The 16,821-nt window shown below is 67.8% G+C and overlaps 1 protein-coding gene across 8 annotated transcripts in view; it reads left to right on the top strand.

Moving 5' to 3' along the window:
- Positions 1–16,821, top strand: part of Iqsec1 (IQ motif and Sec7 domain ArfGEF 1) — a 179,699-nt gene extending 162,878 nt beyond the window's left edge. For 7 of the 8 annotated variants that reach the window (XM_026415072.2, XM_026415073.2, XM_077793538.1 and 4 more), the window contains 11 exons: positions 1,954–2,115; positions 3,806–3,928; positions 4,617–4,783; positions 5,898–6,037; positions 6,564–6,593; positions 7,100–7,225; positions 7,680–7,779; positions 9,127–9,288; positions 10,201–10,377; positions 13,676–13,725; positions 14,504–16,821. In XM_026415072.2, coding sequence (XP_026270857.2) covers positions 1,954–2,115; positions 3,806–3,928; positions 4,617–4,783; positions 5,898–6,037; positions 6,564–6,593; positions 7,100–7,225; positions 7,680–7,779; positions 9,127–9,288; positions 10,201–10,377; positions 13,676–13,725; positions 14,504–14,950 — 1,684 coding nt within the window. In that variant the 3' untranslated portion in view covers positions 14,951–16,821. The remainder of the gene's footprint in view (positions 1–1,953; positions 2,116–3,805; positions 3,929–4,616; positions 4,784–5,897; positions 6,038–6,563; positions 6,594–7,099; positions 7,226–7,679; positions 7,780–9,126; positions 9,289–10,200; positions 10,378–13,675; positions 13,726–14,503) is intronic. The other variant, XM_077793540.1, reaches the window with a different exon arrangement.

Raw genomic sequence — 16,821 nt, 5'->3', positions numbered from 1 at the left:
GGGCCGCCTGGGATGGGGACTCGGTCCCTCCTGCCCACCCCTGCACTCACACATGTGGGTGCACACAGACACCCACCTGCCAACATGTGCCCTCTGCTGTCACCAGGTCCTAAGTCCCTTCTCCTCCCTCCTCCACGGGCCACCCCTGGAAGCCGCAGGGGCCACCAGCTTGGCTCCGGCAAGCCACAGGCCCCATCTCAATGTGGAAACGGACCCTTCACCCCCCAGAGCTGGGCTCCTGGTCTCCCAGGAGGAAGCCAGCACCTGCTCTGGCCTGGCCCACCATGGCCCTGCCCTCCCCTCCCCCAGGCCCCGCGACGGCTCCTGGGGTCACCAGTCCCATACCCCACCCCAGGGCCTCTACCCACAGTTCCCAGCCACTCCTGTGCCTGTCCCTTGGTCCCTGCTCAGAGGGGGCCTCTCTGCTCCCCCTGCCTGCTCCTTCGCGGACTCCCTCGGGGGCTTGACCTCTCCCCCTTTCCCACTGTGCCCTGAGCCACCCAGGACAGAGGGACTGGCGCTCAGGTCCCCGATGCTACAGGGCTCTGCAGGGGAATGTGGGCTCGTCCCCAGGAGGGCAGGACGCTGGGCCCCGCCGGGCACCCTGTTAGCACCCTGGAGGGACCAGGCGGTCCCGGCCCTGAGCAGCTGTGGGGCAGGGTCACCCCATGGCCCCTCTCTGTAGGCCTCCTGGGGACGGGTTTCCGTGTGTGGCCGTCCTGGGGTGCAACAGCACAGCCACCTGGAGGCCAGCAGGTGGCTTCCTGCTGTCCCCAGGAGCCGCATACACCAGCGGCGAGGGAAGCGGCCTTCGACTCTGTGGCCACCCAGGGGACAGCAGAGCCCTGCACTCCGCCCACCTGGGTGGCCGCCCGAGGACCTCGGCTGGTGGGCAGTGGGAGGGACGTCCTTGGGGACAGTGGGGTGTGGGCCACACCAGCTCCTCGCAGATGGTCGTCCCCAGCGGGCATCAGCTGCGTGATGGCCTCAGCGACTCGCATCTGGAGTCAGAGAGCCAGGCTGGCCCGAGGGCCCCACCCAGCGGGGACACCATGCAGCTCCCCGAGAGCCCGCAGCCCCCCAGCCCATGCGCCCTCCGGGGTCACACGTGGCCCTTCCCAGTGCCTCATGCCACCTTGTCTCCTGTGACTGTCCTGCCCCTCAGCCAAGGCCAGACCTGCCACCTCGGGAGGCCGTGGGCCAGAGGAGGGGCGGCCAGCGGTGTCCCATAGGCCCCCCGGACCCCCTGGCCCTGCCCACAGCCACCAGGCCCCAAGCCCCGTCCCCACTTCCTGCGATCCCTACGGCCTGGCCTTCTGCACCTCTCGGGCCTCTTTCCTTCCCGAGTCCTGCAGCTGGACGGTGCTGATAGGTTTGGGTGTTTCCATTTCTTGGTTCCAGGGATTGAACCCAGGGGCGTTTAATCACGGAGCCCCGTCCCCTGCCCTTTCTAATTTTTATTAAGAGACAGGGTCTCGCTGAGTGGCTGAGGCTGGCCTCCAGCTTGCGATCCTCCTGCCTCAGCCTCCCCAGCTGCTGGGATGACAGGCGTGGGCCACGGTGGTAGAAGTCGTGCCCCGCGTGTGCCTTGAATGCTGAGCCCAAGGAGTGGGGATTCAGGGAATTGGCAGGCCCAGGGCCGCTATGGGGACAGGAAGATGTCACTGTCACATGTTGGGGTTGTTGGGTTTGGGTGTCCCGCAGCAGCTTCCTGGCCAAGGGGTGCAGAGAGCTGGGCTGTGCTGGGTGACTCTGGGTGTGCGCGGGTGAGGCCGCGACGTGGGGTCACGCTCCAGCACCCTGGAGTGTCCCAGGGCCACCCCAGGCCCAGTTCACTGCTGGCTGTCACTCTGGTCTGGACTCTATGGGCAGGACAGCGTGGCAGGAGCCTGTGGAGGCAGGAGGCAGGAGGTGGCCGTCCCCTCCAGTGGCTGAGCCTGCTCTCGTCCCCAGGAAGCCTGAGAAGGGCGTGCAGTACCTCATCGAACGCGGCTTCGTCCCCGACACCCCCGTGGGTGTGGCCCACTTCCTGCTGCAGCGCAAGGGTCTCAGCCGCCAGATGATCGGGGAGTTCCTGGGCAACCGGCAGAAGCAGTTCAACCGCGACGTGCTCGAGTGAGTGGCCGGGGACCGCAGGGATGCAGACCCAGGCCAAGGGCATGTGCTGTCCCTGCCGTGTCACCACCCCGGGACACGCACACACCCGGGAGTCCCCGGGTGTCCTGGGTGCTGCTTCCCGAGCCTGCAGTGACAGGATCCCGTGCTCAAGTCCCTACGTCAGGTGCCCTGGGGTTCGGGTGGCCTCCTGCCTGGCTTGAGGTGGCCGTCAGACTGCGGTGTGAGGCACAGAGAGCCCCCAGGTCGGTCCCTGGCCCCCACGGGCACAGTTGGGTTTTGTTGTTTTTTGGGTTTTTTGGTCCCAGGGTTTGAACCCAGGGACACTTAACCCCTGAGCCCCGTCCTCAGCCCTTTTTCTATTTTATTTAGAGACAGGGCCTCACTAAGTTGCTGAGGCTGGCCTCCACCTTGCGATCCTCCTGCCTCAGCCTCCCGAGCCGCTGGGATGACAGGCGTGGGCCACTGCTCAGCTCAACACGAGCAAAGTTTTTTGTGTTTCTTTGGTTTTGGTATTTCGGGTCCCTGGCCGGTCAGATCTGAGGATCAGGGCTCACTTACCTTGCTTGGTCCTCCACACACCCTGCCAGGCGTGCCCATGGGTCTCACGCTGACCCCTCGCCTGCCTCCCTTCGGCACCCTTGGCCTGACTGTCCACCTAGCCCTGAGGGGTCCCCGCCCTCGAGTGACGACATTCCCTGGGCCTCCTGTGTCAGGACCTCCGGGGTCTGGGCCCCAGCTCTGGCTGGGTGTCCTGTATCCAGTAGAGACCGGTGTCCCTGTTGATGTGTGCCTCATGTCCCTGGGAGTGGTGGCCTGCTCTGTGTCACACCAGGACATTGAGGCTTGGAGGGAGGGGCTGGCCAGGCACCCCAAGCCCACGCGACCACGTGGCCTGCAGCTCTCGTGGGACGCACCCCATATTCCCTCTCAGCCCATGTGGCCCTCAGTGGCCCCTGCATCTGGCCCTGCCTGCTCCTTCAACCAGGGAGCTCCAGTGTCACCTGCCATGGTCATTGTCCCTCTCACCCCTCTCCAACCAGTGGGAGGGAGGAAGCGGCGCAGGAAGAGCAGATGGCCCCTGGTGAGGGGCTTGGGCGCCACCCGCCATGTCCCTGCTGCCCCCCGGCTGGCTTCTGGCCAGGGGAAATCCGGCCATTGTCCTCCTGTCAGAAAATAGCAGTGGCTTCAGGAAGCCGCGAGCCTCCCACCACCGCCCCCGGCCTCGTCGAGGGCAGCAGCGCCCGGCTCGCTCCCTGCTGTCCCTCTGCAGCCACAGCCACCCCGAGGGTCCCGCCCAGGCTGCCAGGAGGTCGGGGACGCAGCCACACTGATGGCCGTCCCCAGTGCAGGAGGACCCTGGGAACAGGCAGCAGCTCCTTGGTGGCCCAAAGTCCTGCAGCCCGGTGGCGGTGACTGTGGCCACAGCCGCATTAGAGGTGGCCAGACCCCTGACCATGCCCGAGGGACAGAGGGCAGCTCCCCCACAGGTGGCCCTGCTGGCCACGCGGGAGGGGCTGGTCCAGAGTGGCCGTGGGCCCCAGTCTCCTGGTTCAGGGGTCGCAGGCTACCAGGGCTGCGGTCTTTCTGGAAGGTTCTGAATGCCACCTGCCCGCAGCCTGTTCCCGGGCCCAGGGTCGGCGCTGTGCCCAGGGAGACCCTCACACGGCCTGGGCGTCTTGCGTTGCAGCTGCGTGGTGGACGAGATGGACTTCTCTGCCATGGAGCTGGACGAGGCCCTCAGAAAGTTCCAGGCCCACATCCGGGTCCAGGGCGAGGCCCAGAAGGTGGAGCGGCTCATCGAGGCCTTCAGGTGGGGCCCGGGGTGGACCTTGCTGCCCGCCTGCGTCCGAGCTGCTGCTGGGGTCCCTGTTCCTCCTGAGGGGACCGTGTCTGCCTCAGATTTGCACCTGAGGACTCGAGCAGAGGATGGCGGAGACTCCCCGCTGGGTTCTTGCATCTCCGAGTCCTGGGCACGTCCCCCTCTGGTCCTCTGCGTACTCCTTCTCCCGGGCAGCAGCTCCCCCCATGGCTCCTCCCCCAGCCCCTGTGACAGTGGCTTGGTTCCCCGTCACCCTGCTGCCTGCTGTGTGACCCCAGGCTGCTGGCTTGCCCACTCTGGGCCTCACTCCTCACCTGGGCAGCTGGGACAGCACAGCCCTGCCCTGGAGATGGAAGCCGAGGAGTCCAGTGCCTGGGGCCCTTGGGGACACCTAGCCCCGCAGCCCACTGGGCTTCCTGGAGGGGACAGCTCCAAGCCGGGTCCCCAGCATGGGGAGGACTGAATCGCAGCTCCTGCCTGTCCCTGCTCCTCCACGATGTCATTAGCAGGGTGTCCTGGAGGCAGGGTGGCCGTGGGGACAGTAAGCGTGATGCCCGGCTGAGGTGGGCTGTGAGCGCTCCCGGGGACCCAGTCAGGGCCAGCTGTGGCAGCCAGTGTCCTCCCAGTTCCGGGGAGGGTGGCGCGCGTCCTGGGGGCCCTGACCGGCTCTCGTCCCCAGCCAGCGGTACTGCATCTGCAACCCCGGGGTGGTGCGCCAGTTCCGGAACCCGGATACCATCTTCATCCTGGCCTTTGCCATCATCCTGCTCAACACGGACATGTACAGCCCCAACGTCAAGCCCGAGCGCAAGATGAAGCTGGAGGACTTCGTCAAGAACCTGCGAGGTGAGCCGCTGCCACCACGGGCCGCCCCGCCCGGCTCCCCCAGCACCCGCCCCTGGAGGCTCCTGGGTGCCAGGGTCCCCAAGTGGTGTGTGAGCTGGAGCCCGGCCCGGCCCCCTGGCCATTCCCATCGGCCTCCAGTCCCAGGGAAGGAACCCAGGGCGCTAACCACTGGGCAGCACCCTGGCCCATTTTTATTTAGAGACAGGGCCTCGCTGAGTTGCTGAGGCTGGCCTCCACCTGGCGATCCTCCTGCCTCAGCCTCCCCAGCTGCTGGGGTGACAGGCGGGCATTGCTCACGGAGCTACTCTCTAAACCAGAGCTCCGGCACCCCTTCCCCTGCGGCCAAGGATTCCCCTGGGCACGGTGGCCCGCGGCTCTGGGGTTTCTGCTGGGGTTTAAGGCGTCCTTGCCTGCCCCCTGCTGGCTGTGGCAGGAAAAGCCACGGGATTCCCCAGACAAAGGCGCCCAGGCTGAGGGCTGCGGGAGGGCGTGGCCTGAGCGGTCACCCTGGGTCCCTGTGCTGTGTCTGTGGGGACCTGCAGGCCCCAGGGACTTGAGGTCCACAGTTGTGAAGTCGCGGGGCCAGGCCAGCTCGCCCAGCTTGGGGGTGGTGCCACGTCACCCCTGGCCAGCCGCCTGCTCAAGAGTCCGCGTCCCCGGCCTCTGGGCTCCTGCAGGCTGAGGGCTGGGGAGGCCACTGAGGGGCTGGCTGCTTCTCCCAGAGGCTCTTCTTGGTGGCATGGGGACACCGCCCAGGTCCCAGCCCTCAGCTCTCACCAGGGGACGGGGACAGTCAGCCAGGCCGGGCAGCCCCGTTCAGTGTCCCCTTCTGTGACCAGGGACCTTCAAGCTTCTTGCTCGGGGTGGAGCAAGGCAGCCCCTAGGAGGCCCAGTGAAGGCCGTTGGTGGCCCGTCCCCTTGGTGTGTCCTCACCAGCCAGGCTGCGCTGGGCCTGCTCCTGAGCTGCGTCCTGGGGACCCCGCTCTGCAGGGGACCCAGAGGGTGCCCTGCTGACCCGGGTGGAGACGGGCAGCCCCGGGAGGGTGGGCGAGGCCTGGGGCAGCTGCAGCCACCCCAGCCCCCGCCGCTCTGACCTGGGCCGTGTCCCGTCCAGGGGTGGACGACGGCGAGGACATCCCCCGGGAGATGCTGATCGGCATCTACGAGCGCATCCGGAAGCGGGAGCTCAAGACCAACGAGGACCACGTGTCCCAGGTGCAGAAGGTGGAGAAGCTCATCGTGGGCAAGAAGCCGGTGAGTGGCGCCCCCAGGTGACCTGTCCCCAGCCACCCTGCTCTCGGGCACTTTTTTTCTGTAGTAGCAGGGATTGAATGTGGGGGCCCTCGACCCCTGAGCCTGTCCCCAGCCCCTTTTGATATTTTATTTAGAGACAGGGCCTCGATCAGTGGCTGAGGCTGGCCTCCATCTTGCCATCCTCCTGCCTCAGCCTCCCATCCACTGGGATAAGAGGCGTGGGCACTGTGCCTGGCTGAGGCTGGGAATGTTGCAGTAGCCCCTGGCACTTGGGCCTCTTAGCCATCTGCTGTGCGCTGCAGTTGACAATGGGAGGCCACCAACAGTGGTCAGGCTGCGTTGGGGCTCAACTGTGCCCCACCCTGGTGGGACACGGGGGATCTAAGTCGCCTCCCACCAGGTGCCAGAGGGCTCCCCTTGGTGGCGCCAGGGCATGCTGATGCCTCGGGGTTGGGGGGACTCAGGCTCCTTGCCCGGTGGCCTCCGGAGCACTGAGGGCTCTTCCTGCCGTTTGCTGTCCCCGCAGATCGGATCCCTGCAGCACGGGCTGGGCTGTGTGAGTACCCGGCCTCGCCTTCGCCCGCCGCCCCGGGCCGCCTCCCCTGGCCCTGCCGACCCCACCAGGGCCAGCTCCCAGAGCCCAAGTTCCGGCTGCTTGACATGATTCCAGAGGGACCCCGAAGCTTTGGCCCGACTGCCCCGCCTGTCCCCTCTGCTCACCGGGCCACAGCCACTCGGGAAGGTCATGGGTCGGACCAACAGGGGACTCCCCCAGTGCAGCCTCTGCCCCCTCCCGGGGGCTCTTGGGAAGGCCTTTACCCCCACAGGGACCAGGGGACAGAGCTGTGGCTGACCCCACCCCCCAGAGAATCCAAAGAAGGTCTCAGCAGCTTTGGGGACATGTCCTCAGGGGAGCCCGAGACCAGGGGACAGAGCAGGTCCCCAGGATAGAGTGCCCAGGGACAGCTGCCACCAGCCAGGGCCCCTCTGCCCAGTGGGGCCGGGCCCGCAGGCCGGGTGCGGCGGCCTGGGAGGCTGGCAGTGACGGTGGCCTGTCCCCAGGTGCTGTCCCTGCCCCACCGGCGGCTGGTGTGCTACTGCAGGCTCTTTGAGGTCCCCGACCCCAGCAAGCCACAGAAGCTGGGCCTGCACCAGAGGGAGATCTTCCTGTTCAACGACCTGCTGGTGGTACGTGCCGCCCAGGCTGGCCAGCGCGGGCAGTGGGCCTCGGACTCGCGCCCACCTGCTGGGGACCCCGGGAGGGCGTGGCTCTGGGTCTTCTGTGGCAGGTCCCACCCAGGCCACTGCCCGTGACAACAGTGACCTAGGCCCAGGGGACGGGGTGGGCTGTGTCCAGGGCTCCCCTCACCTGGAGGTGGACAGGGCGGGTGGGTGGGCCCCCCAGGACGTCTTGGGTGGTCCCCGAAGGTCAGGCCTTGGCCTCTGGGCTCTGCACTGTGGAGTCCTGGCTGCCGGTCCCTGTCCCCGGGCGTCAGACCCCAGATGCACGCGCCTCACGTGGTAGGAGAAGCCCCGAGGGGACTGGGCCTGGGAGGTGCCTGCCACCTCGCTGCCACCTCTCTGCGGCGGCTGCCCCTGCCACGCCTGCAGGTGCCACAGCTGCGCTCTCTGCTGTCCCCAGGTCACCAAGATCTTTCAAAAGAAGAAGAACTCGGTGACGTACAGCTTCCGACAGTCCTTCTCCCTGTGCGGCCTGCAGGTCCTGCTCTTCGAGAACCAGTGTGAGTGCCTGGCCGCGCCTGCGTCCCCTCGGGAGGCGCTCTCCCTGTCACCTTGAGGCCAGGACCCAGGGTGGGTGGCAGGGCCACTGTCCCTGGGAAAGCAGAGCAGCCCTGGACGTGGGCCCCGGGGTCGACTTGATGTGAGGCCGACGGGCCCCTTGCTAGAATGTTCTGGAGAGCGTCAGCGGTGGCCTGGTGCCGCATCCAGGTGTCCACTGAGCGCCTGCGGGAGTTTGGGGCCGGCCTGGCCACCCGGGGAGCCCTGGCCCGCGCACCTGCTGCCGTGGGTCAGGGGCTGCGGCCTCCGTCCCCGTGGTCCACGTGGTGGGACCTGCCTGCTGGCCTCCCAGGGCCGTGGCTCCTTCCTGGGAGGCCTGGTCACTCGCCGCACAGAACGGCCAGCACTTGGGAAGGACTGTCCCCAGGCCCTCGGAAGGCTCTTGGGGACCCGGGGCTGGAGGGGTCCTTACATGCCCCTGGCTGAGTCCCCATGCCTGCCCCTCCCTGGCCAGCAGCTGTGCCTGGCTTGGTGTCCCACACATGTACAGAGTGACATCCGTGGGGGCCATCCTCACGTCACCCCACTAGCACCCCATCCCTGAAGGGTGACGATGGCCCCTGCACCCTGGGTGGGGACCAGACCTGGCGTGGCCCTGGAAGTGATACCCCAGGGGCCCAAGGCTGTACATGCTGGACTGCGGGTGCTGGCCAGGGCCACCCTACCGTCACCACAGGAACACCTTCCTCTAGGGCCCAGGCTGGCAGGCAGCCTGGGTCACCCCCGGCCAGGCGCGTTCTATGTGCCAAAAGAAGTCCCTGCAGAGCACGGTGGGTGGCCCAGCCGTCATCCCAGCAGCTCAGGAGGCTGAGGCAGGAGGATGGCCAGGTGGAGGCCAGCCTCAGCCACTTAGTGAAGCTCTCCGTAGCTCAGCGAGACCCTGGGGTGTGGGCAGTGGCTGGCTTTTCTGGGGGATCAGAAGGCTTGGTGTCACTCAGCGGCCATTCTCACAGGCCAGCAAGGGGCTGCCACGATGTGGCGGTACTGTGCCACGCGCACACCCGGGTGACAGGCACCCACCCCTGCTCAGCACCCCTTCTCTGTGGACTTGATACTGGGCACCGTGACCGAGGGCCTCTGAGGAAGGGTCCCCTCTGGGACCTTCAGGCTGGAGAGGCGGAGGGCTGTGGGGAGTGACCACCCCAAGTCAGGAGCCGAGACTGTCCCGTGCCTGATCCTGCCACCGCCCAGAGGCCCTCACTCCCTCCGGGCCCTGGGACCTTACTGGCCAGGCCAGGGGACCTGGTGCAGGACACCTGCCCCACAGCGTGGCCCTCTGTCCTCCGCAGACTACCCCAATGGCATCCGGCTCACGTCGGCCGTCCCCGGGGCGGACATCAAAGTGCTTATCAACTTCAACGCGCCCAACCCCCAGGACCGGAAGAAGTTCACCGATGACCTGCGGGAGTCGGTGGCCGAGGTGCAGGAGATGGAGAAGCACCGCATCGAATGTGAGTCCCCTGGGGACCGCACGGGGCGGGGCTGCCGACCACCCCCAGCCCCTGCAGGCCCGGCCACCCCACCGGGAGGCACCCAGGGGCCAGCGCCAACCTCCTGCTGGGTTCGTGGCTGAACACAACTCTGGGGCCAAGGCCAGTGGCCTCCTCTTGATTGGACATGCCAAGCGCTGGGTCACAGCCAAGGCCATCCCTGGACTCCAGGCCGGACTGACTTTTTTTGGTACCAGGGATTGAACCCTGGGAGCTGAACCTCTGAGCTGGGTCCTCTTCCTATTTCTGTTTCAGTTTCTTTCTGTGTGGCTGTGGGTGGACACGGCACCTTTATTTTATTTTATTTTTAAAATATTTTTTAGTCATAGATGGATGCAATATGTTTATTTTGTCTATTCATTTTTATGTGGTGCTGAGGATCGAACCCAGTGCTAGGCCAGTGCCCACCACTGACCCATGTCCCCAGCCCTATTTTATATTTGATTTGAGACAGGGCCTCCCTAAGTTGCTGAGGCCGGCCTCCAACTTGTGATCCTCCTGCCTCAGCCTCCCAAGCTACTGGGATCCCAGGCCCTGTGCCCTCTAGGTCTCCTCTGTGCTCACAACTCTCTCTGAAGGGTCCTACTGAACCTAGGCTCATCTCCCAGAGCCCAGCCAGCCCTGGCCTCACTGCCCCCAAGCCAGGCACAAGCCCTTCTGTGCTGCAGGTCACAGGAGAGTGGCTTCTCCGTCACCCTCCGGGGGTCTCCTTTCTGCCCAGTGCCATGGTGACAGCCATCCTTTCCAAAGACGGGCCCTCCCTACCCTGGTGAAGCTGGCCAAGCAGAGGGTGGTGGGTGCCTGTCCCTGTCCCCTGGGCTGCCGTCCTGTGCTGGGCTGCTCTCAACCGGGTGCTGACCCTCTCTGTTGCAGCGGAGCTGGAGAAGCAGAAGGGTGTCGTGCGGCCCAGCATGTCCCAGTGCTCCAGCCTCAAGAAGGAGCCGGGCAACGGGGCGCTAGGCAGGGCCTGCCTGGACGACAGCTACGCGGGCGGGGAGGGCCTCAAGCGCAGCGCCCTCAGCAGCTCCCTGCGCGACCTCTCGGAAGCGGGTAAGGGCCCAGCGGCGGTCCCCCTTCCCAGCCCGCTGCGTGCCACGCTGAGCCCGGGGCGGCCGCGCTCGGTATCCAGGAAGGGCCTGCCCGGGGCCTGCGAGGAGCGCTCCGGGGTTTGTCCCGATTGTCCCCAGACCCGAGCAGAGAGGGCATCCTAGACAGGTCCCAGGTGGGAGGGGTGGCTGGTGGGGCCCGGATGCCGCCCCGTCCTCCTCCTGGGGTCCAGCTGACCCTGCTCCCTTGAGACCCGCTCTGGCCAAGCAGGCAGGCCACTGTCCGCGCGCTGTGCTGCCCTCTGTGCCGGGTGCTCGCGGGGGCGGGGGGAGGGGACCCCGCTATCTGTCTTGCTTTCCCCACGGGGACCTCTTTGTGGGACGCCCAGGCTCCTGTGGGACACAGAGCTGGAGGCGGGCGCGCCAGGCCCAGGGCAACGGGGAGCCTGGGGACACTTGGGGTGTGGCTATGGGGCGCTGGCCACCAGCCCGTCCCCTGCTAGTGGCACCTCGGGCTCCCAGGGGTCCTCTCGTCAGCCGGCTGCCCAGGGGAGGGCCGGGGCTCGGGGGCTGCTCGGGGGGAAGCCTCATGGGCCACCCGCCTGCCTCCCGCGGCTCGGGGTGACCGTGTGCTGAGTGGCCTTCTGTCCTTTGCTGTCGTCTGTGGTCCATTTTTCGTGGTGAAATCTCAGAACTCATCGCAGCATGAGGCCGGGCCAGGGCTTCTCAACCTGGTCGGCTGACCCCGGGCAGGGCTTCCTGGCCGTGGCCACGTTGGGCCTGGCAGGGGTTAGGAGTGTCCCGGCCTCTGCCACTGGACAGCTGTCCTATGCCCCGTGTGGGGACCGTAGCGCCCCACGGGGCCGCGGGGGCAGAGCCACCCTGGGTTGAGAACCGCTGGCTTGGCCAGTGGCCGTGTCCACCCGACTCCACTCTGGGGACTGCTTGGGGCGCCCGCAGGCGGCGGGCCCGGCTCTGGGTTCGCGTTTGTGCAGGGCTCGGCCGCCCTCCCCGCCCGACGCCCTGGCCAGGCCCCACTCCGGGCCCAGCGGTCACCAGCACAGCTGCCCATTGTGTGCCTGTGCTGAGAGATCAGCCAGCCCCCTGCCCGGGTCCCCTCCACGAGAGGTCAGAGGGCAGCCGCCGCCGGCTTGTTCCTGTGGTCATTGCTGTGGCCGCCTGAGCTGACGTCGTGAGGCCCCTGGCCTGTGGCGCGTGACGAGCCGGGACAGATCCAGGACGGGATGTGAGCGTCCGGGCCCAGCCTGCATCCAAGGCACCAGCAGAGGCCACCTGTGCCATCCAGAGGGACACCAGGGCGGGCCGGAGATGCCCTTGGAGCCGCTAGGGAGGAAGATGAGCTGCGGGTGGCCGGGGACTCTGCGCCCTCCCGGCCCTCGTTGAGCCGAGCCTGAGCCAGTGACAGCAGGACGCACCGCGGAGCAGAAGAGAGTCCTTGGGGACAGCCTGTGGCCACTTGAGAGCAGGGGACCAAGCTGCCACACATATCCACCCAGGAGATGGCCGGGCCTGGCCTCGCCCAGTGTGAACCTGGGGCGCCCACGAGGTGGCCAGTCTGGTGCCCGGGAGGCCTGTCCACAGCCACGTCGGGTGCCTCTCACTCACCTGGCCCCTGTTGGCCACGTGGCGCCTGTGTTTTCTGTAGCCCGCGCTGGCTCCAGGCCTGGTGGGGCTGGTGGTCCACCTCAGGGCGGGGGGACCGGGCCTTGGCGCCCGCACCCAGAGCAGCCACGCTGTGGAGGACACGATCGGGGCCTCCCCACGGAGGGGACATCTCTGGGGTCGCAGTGGCTGACCCCAGGCACCCTGCCCTTTACCAGCGCAGCCCCATCAGGGAGAGCTGACCACCCACGGCCACTGGTGTCAGGTGGCCAAAGCCACGTGAGGCACCTGGGGCGGAGCCAAGCCTCCCTTTGCCCCACAGGACATCCAGCAGGGCCTCGGCACTGTGTCCCCTCTGCCTGCCACTCCAGCTCTGTCCTGTCACGTAGGGTCGCCCAAAGGGAGGCGCAGGAGGAGGCTTGTCCCCTCACAGGTGGGGAAGTGGAGGCCAAGCCGTGGAGTCAGGGGCAGGGCTTCATGTCCTGGACACTGAGGTGGGCAGGAGCCGTGAGCCACCGCCTCCTGGCTGAGACGACGAGGACCAGGGTCCCAGTGGGTGCTCCAGGTCCCTGTAGCAGGGCAGGAGTTTCCTGCCCTAACCTGTGGTGGCCTCCTGTCACCCCAGGCACCCACCTGGCGCTGGGGCTGGCCTCCCAGCCTTGGGACTCCCTCCCGTCTGCAAAGGATTGTGGCCTGCGCCCTGAGATGCCCACGGCACTGTCCCCACATTTCTGGGTCCCTCTGGCCTGGCGGATCACCTCAGAAGCTGGCACAGAGACTGCCGGGGCCCTGGCACAGCTTGACCTGGCCGGCTCAGAGGCCCTGGAGCCAAAGTGGACACCGTGCATTTCAGCAGCGTCCCTGGCGGAATGGAGCCCGTGGGTCCCACCAGGGCCTTGGTCCCCTGCTCTCTGACATGGACAGAGCGCCATCACAAGGGTCATGTGTCCAGCGTGGTGCTTGACTCGCGGCCGGTGGCACACACAGAAGCACTTCGTGTCCCTGACCACTCATTGTCCTCGCTCCCAGAGGCTTGGGACATCCTGCAGGAAGCCTGGGAGAGGTGTGTCCCTGGAGCAGCTGGACTTGGGCCTCCAGTGTCCCTAGGAAGACTCAGCTGTCCCGCCTCAGCCACACCTGCTGAGCATCCACTGGGTGCCCCGGGCTGGGGACGAGCCAGGCACATGGGGGACAGAGGCCTCTCGGCTGGGAGCAGGCTTTGCAGCACCTGGACAGGGCGCCGGGGACCGGCCGGCCGGAGGAGCGTCAGTCCCCATCGCTGGCCAGCGGCCTGCACAAACCCGAACTCGGCTGGGCCCGGAGTGGCCGCACCGGGATGCGGGGGATGCGGACCTGCGCGTGCGCACTGGCTCCCAGAGCTCCGCGCAAAATCCGGCGCTGGGCTCGGCCACCTGGGCCCAGGCCTGTGCTCGAGGCGCCCGCCCCATCTGTGCCCGCAGGACCCCGAGGTCGGCTGGCTGCAGACCCCCCTCTGTCCCTCCCGGGGCGCCCCAGCGCTGTCGAGAGACCCCCTGTCCTGGCCCAGGCCGGCAGGTGCAGCCCGCCGGCTCAGCTGCGTTGCTAGGGCGGTGGCGGCCAAGGTGTCCCTGGCAGGCGGGCAGGCGGCGCCCGGCCGGTGCCTGTGGTGTCTAACCTCTGGTATTGCATGTTCTGGGCAGGGAAGCGAGGGCGCCGCAGCAGTGCAGGATCGCTAGAGAGCAATCTGGAAGTAAGTAGGAAAGACCCCGTCCAGCCGGCTGTCCCCTGTCGCCTCCCGCCCCGGTTTCTCTCTGTTGTCGTTTTTTTCTTTTGGCTCCCCCCACAGAGACGCGGCCACGGCCCCTGCCTGCCTGGGCCCCTGCATGCGGCCTCTGCCCGACTGTCCCCGCGGCTCGCGCTTGCCCACGGTGGGGGGGCTCGGAGGTGGCGTTTCTGTTCCCGCTTCTCCCCATCCGTCCCCGTGGTCCCCCCGCATGGATAACCCGTCCTGGGCGCCCGCCCTGTGGTGTCTGTCTCTGGCTTGGCTTCGCGCTCCATGTCATCGCTTCGTCGCGGAGTGTCGCTGGCCGCGCCGCGGCGGGACGTGGGCTTGCTTAGCTAGCTCGGGGGCCCGCGGGCTGCGCGACAGCGACAGCCGGCCGCTCTGGCCTGGCGGGTCCTTTCCCCCGTCCCCACCCCTGCTTGGTCTGCAAGTAGGTAGCGGCAGCGAAGGGCCTGGGCAGGCCACGCCCCCAGGACGAGGCCCCACCCGTCCCCGCGGCCACCTCCCCGATCTCCTGCAGGGGCGCGGCCCCGAGGTCCCCGGAGCGGAGGGCAGCGTCAGGGGAGCCGGGTCCCGGCCCGGCCACGGACCCCAGGGCCCCGGGCAGGCGGCGCGCCACCACGCAGGGCAGGGCCACCCCCGCCCGCAGCCACCCGGCCCGGCCCAGCCCGCGCTGTCCCGCACGCGCCCTCCGCGGCCGGCAGGGAGGCGACTGTCCCCTAACCGCTCTCTGGCTTCCTCGCAGGGGTCCGTCATTAGCAGCCCGCACCTGCGCCGGAGACCGCCCGCCCGCGAGGGCCCGCCGCGCGCGCCCGCGCCCGCCTCGCTGCTGGGCTCGCTGTTCGGCAGCCGCCGCGGGAAGCCCCCGCCCCCCGGCCCCGGCGGCCCGGCCCCGGCGCCCCCCGAGGGCCACCACGCGCAGCACTGCCACCTGCCGCCCAACCCGCCGCCCTACCACCACCACCACCACTTCCACCCGCCCGCGCACCTGCCGCACGCGCACGCCTTCCACCTGGGCGCGCACGCCGGCCACGCCCCCTACGCGGCGCATGCGCACGGCCACCCGCCGCTGCCCGCCGGCCACGCGCACGCCGGCCACGCCCACCCGGGCCACCACCACGGCCAGCCGCCCGCCCCGCCGCCGCCCGGAGGCGGCAAGGCCAAGGCCAGCGGCATCAGCACGGTCGTGTAGGCGGCCGGCGGGGACCTCGACGGACCGGCCTCGGCTGCGTCCCCCGCCGCAGCCCAAGGCGGGACCCCGCCCCGGCCCCGCGCCCACGACCGCGGCGTCCCCGCCGGGCGACGAGGACCAGGCAGCGGACCCCGCGGGCGGCCGGAGGACCGTCCCCGGCTCGCCGCGTCGCGCCTGTCGCCGGCCAGGGCGAGACGCTAGGTAGGCCTGAGCGGGCGGCGACAGTCCGCACGTAGACGTCACGTAGTATCAACCTATAAATAGACGCGACACCGCGACACCGCACCCCCGCTGTACAGGTAGCTGCGACACCGCCCCAGCCCCACCCGCCAGGAAGCGCGCCCCGGGCCCGAGCGACAGGTGACAGTGGCCGGCACCCGCTCGGGCACAGCGTCACCCACTGGGCCGGGTGACAGTCCTGGGTGAGCCCCGCCCGCTCCGGGCGACCATTTTATGGACGGAGCCTCCGCAGTCCCCTCAGGAGCCGGTGTCCCGGGCCTCCGCCCCTCAGTCCCCCGGACGCTGTCGCCGGCCGCCGGAGCTGGACCTGAGCGCGGCGTCTCCTCCAAGCACAGCCCCCCGCTCCTCCAAGTCCCCACGGGGCGCCCCGAGAACCGCCGCCCGCCCCCTGTCCCGTCCCGGATGTCACCGGCCGCCCTGGAGGTGCCCCGAGCACCTGCAGCAGGGCGACCTGTGTCCCCGTGTCGTGGCCATTGTGACTCCATGTGCTCGTCCCACCCCCCCATGACACCACTGAGGCCGCCCCGGGACCCCCGCTGCCACCTGGTCCCCAGTCAAGGGGTGTCCCCACCTGGCCCTGCTCTTGTTGCTTCTGTTTGCTGGTGACACCTCGGTCCCTGGCGCCAGGGCTGCGCCTGAGTCACCCGCGGCCTCCTTTCCAGTTCGCATCCCTGAGCCTGGGGACAGCGGGCCACCCAGGGCCATCGGCTGTTTCCTTTCCTGTGCCCCTGTTGTGTCACCGAGGTCACCCACTGCGCCATCCCGTGCCCCCTCTGCCATGTCACTGAGGTCACCCACTGCACCAGCAGGTCTGCAAAAGGAGCTCTGCGTGGTCCCTGTGGCCGAATCCCGCAGACAGGGCCCCGTGTCACGGCTCCAGGCCACTGTTGTGACAGGAAAGTGACATGGGATTGCATGTCCCCGGTGCGTGGCTCTGTGTTGCACATCTGCAGAACCTGCCCATGCTTCTGTTGACAAATGGCCCAAGTGACAACATTAGATGTCAGCTTTTCTCCTCCATCTTTCCCAACCGAGGGTCGAGTCAAAGGGCACCTTTTAGATTGTTCCAGAAAGAGACATGGCAGGGCCACGTGGACGCCCAGCCTCGGCCTCTCACAGTGTCCCCTGCGCTGGGTCCGCGCTGTGGCGCCAGGACAGGCCTGGTGACGGCGGCTCCTGAGAAACTGTGGCCTCTGGTCCCAACCCCTGGGGCTCCAGTGTCACCCGTGTCTTCTCAGATGTTTCTGGAAGGGTGTCACCGGGCTCAGGATGGGGGTCCCACTTCTCAGACCCGGTTTGGGGAGCATGAGCCACCAGCAAGCTGCTGTCCCCATGTCACATTCACGAGGCTGTGGGTCCCCACCTGTCACCCAGCCATGGCATCATGTCCCCTGGGGTGGGAGCAGGTGGCAGACCTGGGGCAGCCACGTCATCTCTCTTCACTGTCACATTGGGGACACACGTGGGACTCGAGTCTCAAGCGAGCGGAGCATGACCCCCTCGGGGACACAGCTGGCCACGTCACACAAAAAAGACAATCTGGGACGACGATGGGATCATGGATTTGTATATTTTTTTTAAAGTTTCCACACGAGCTGTACAGCCATGTAAAATAAAGCCATCGAATACCC

The sequence above is a fragment of the Urocitellus parryii genome, chromosome 16 (genome assembly GCF_045843805.1).
Source record: "Urocitellus parryii isolate mUroPar1 chromosome 16, mUroPar1.hap1, whole genome shotgun sequence".
In the NCBI taxonomy this organism is placed as follows: domain Eukaryota; kingdom Metazoa; phylum Chordata; class Mammalia; order Rodentia; family Sciuridae; genus Urocitellus; species Urocitellus parryii.
Note: the sequence above shows the minus strand (reverse complement) of the source record. Positions and strands in the feature narration are given on the sequence as shown.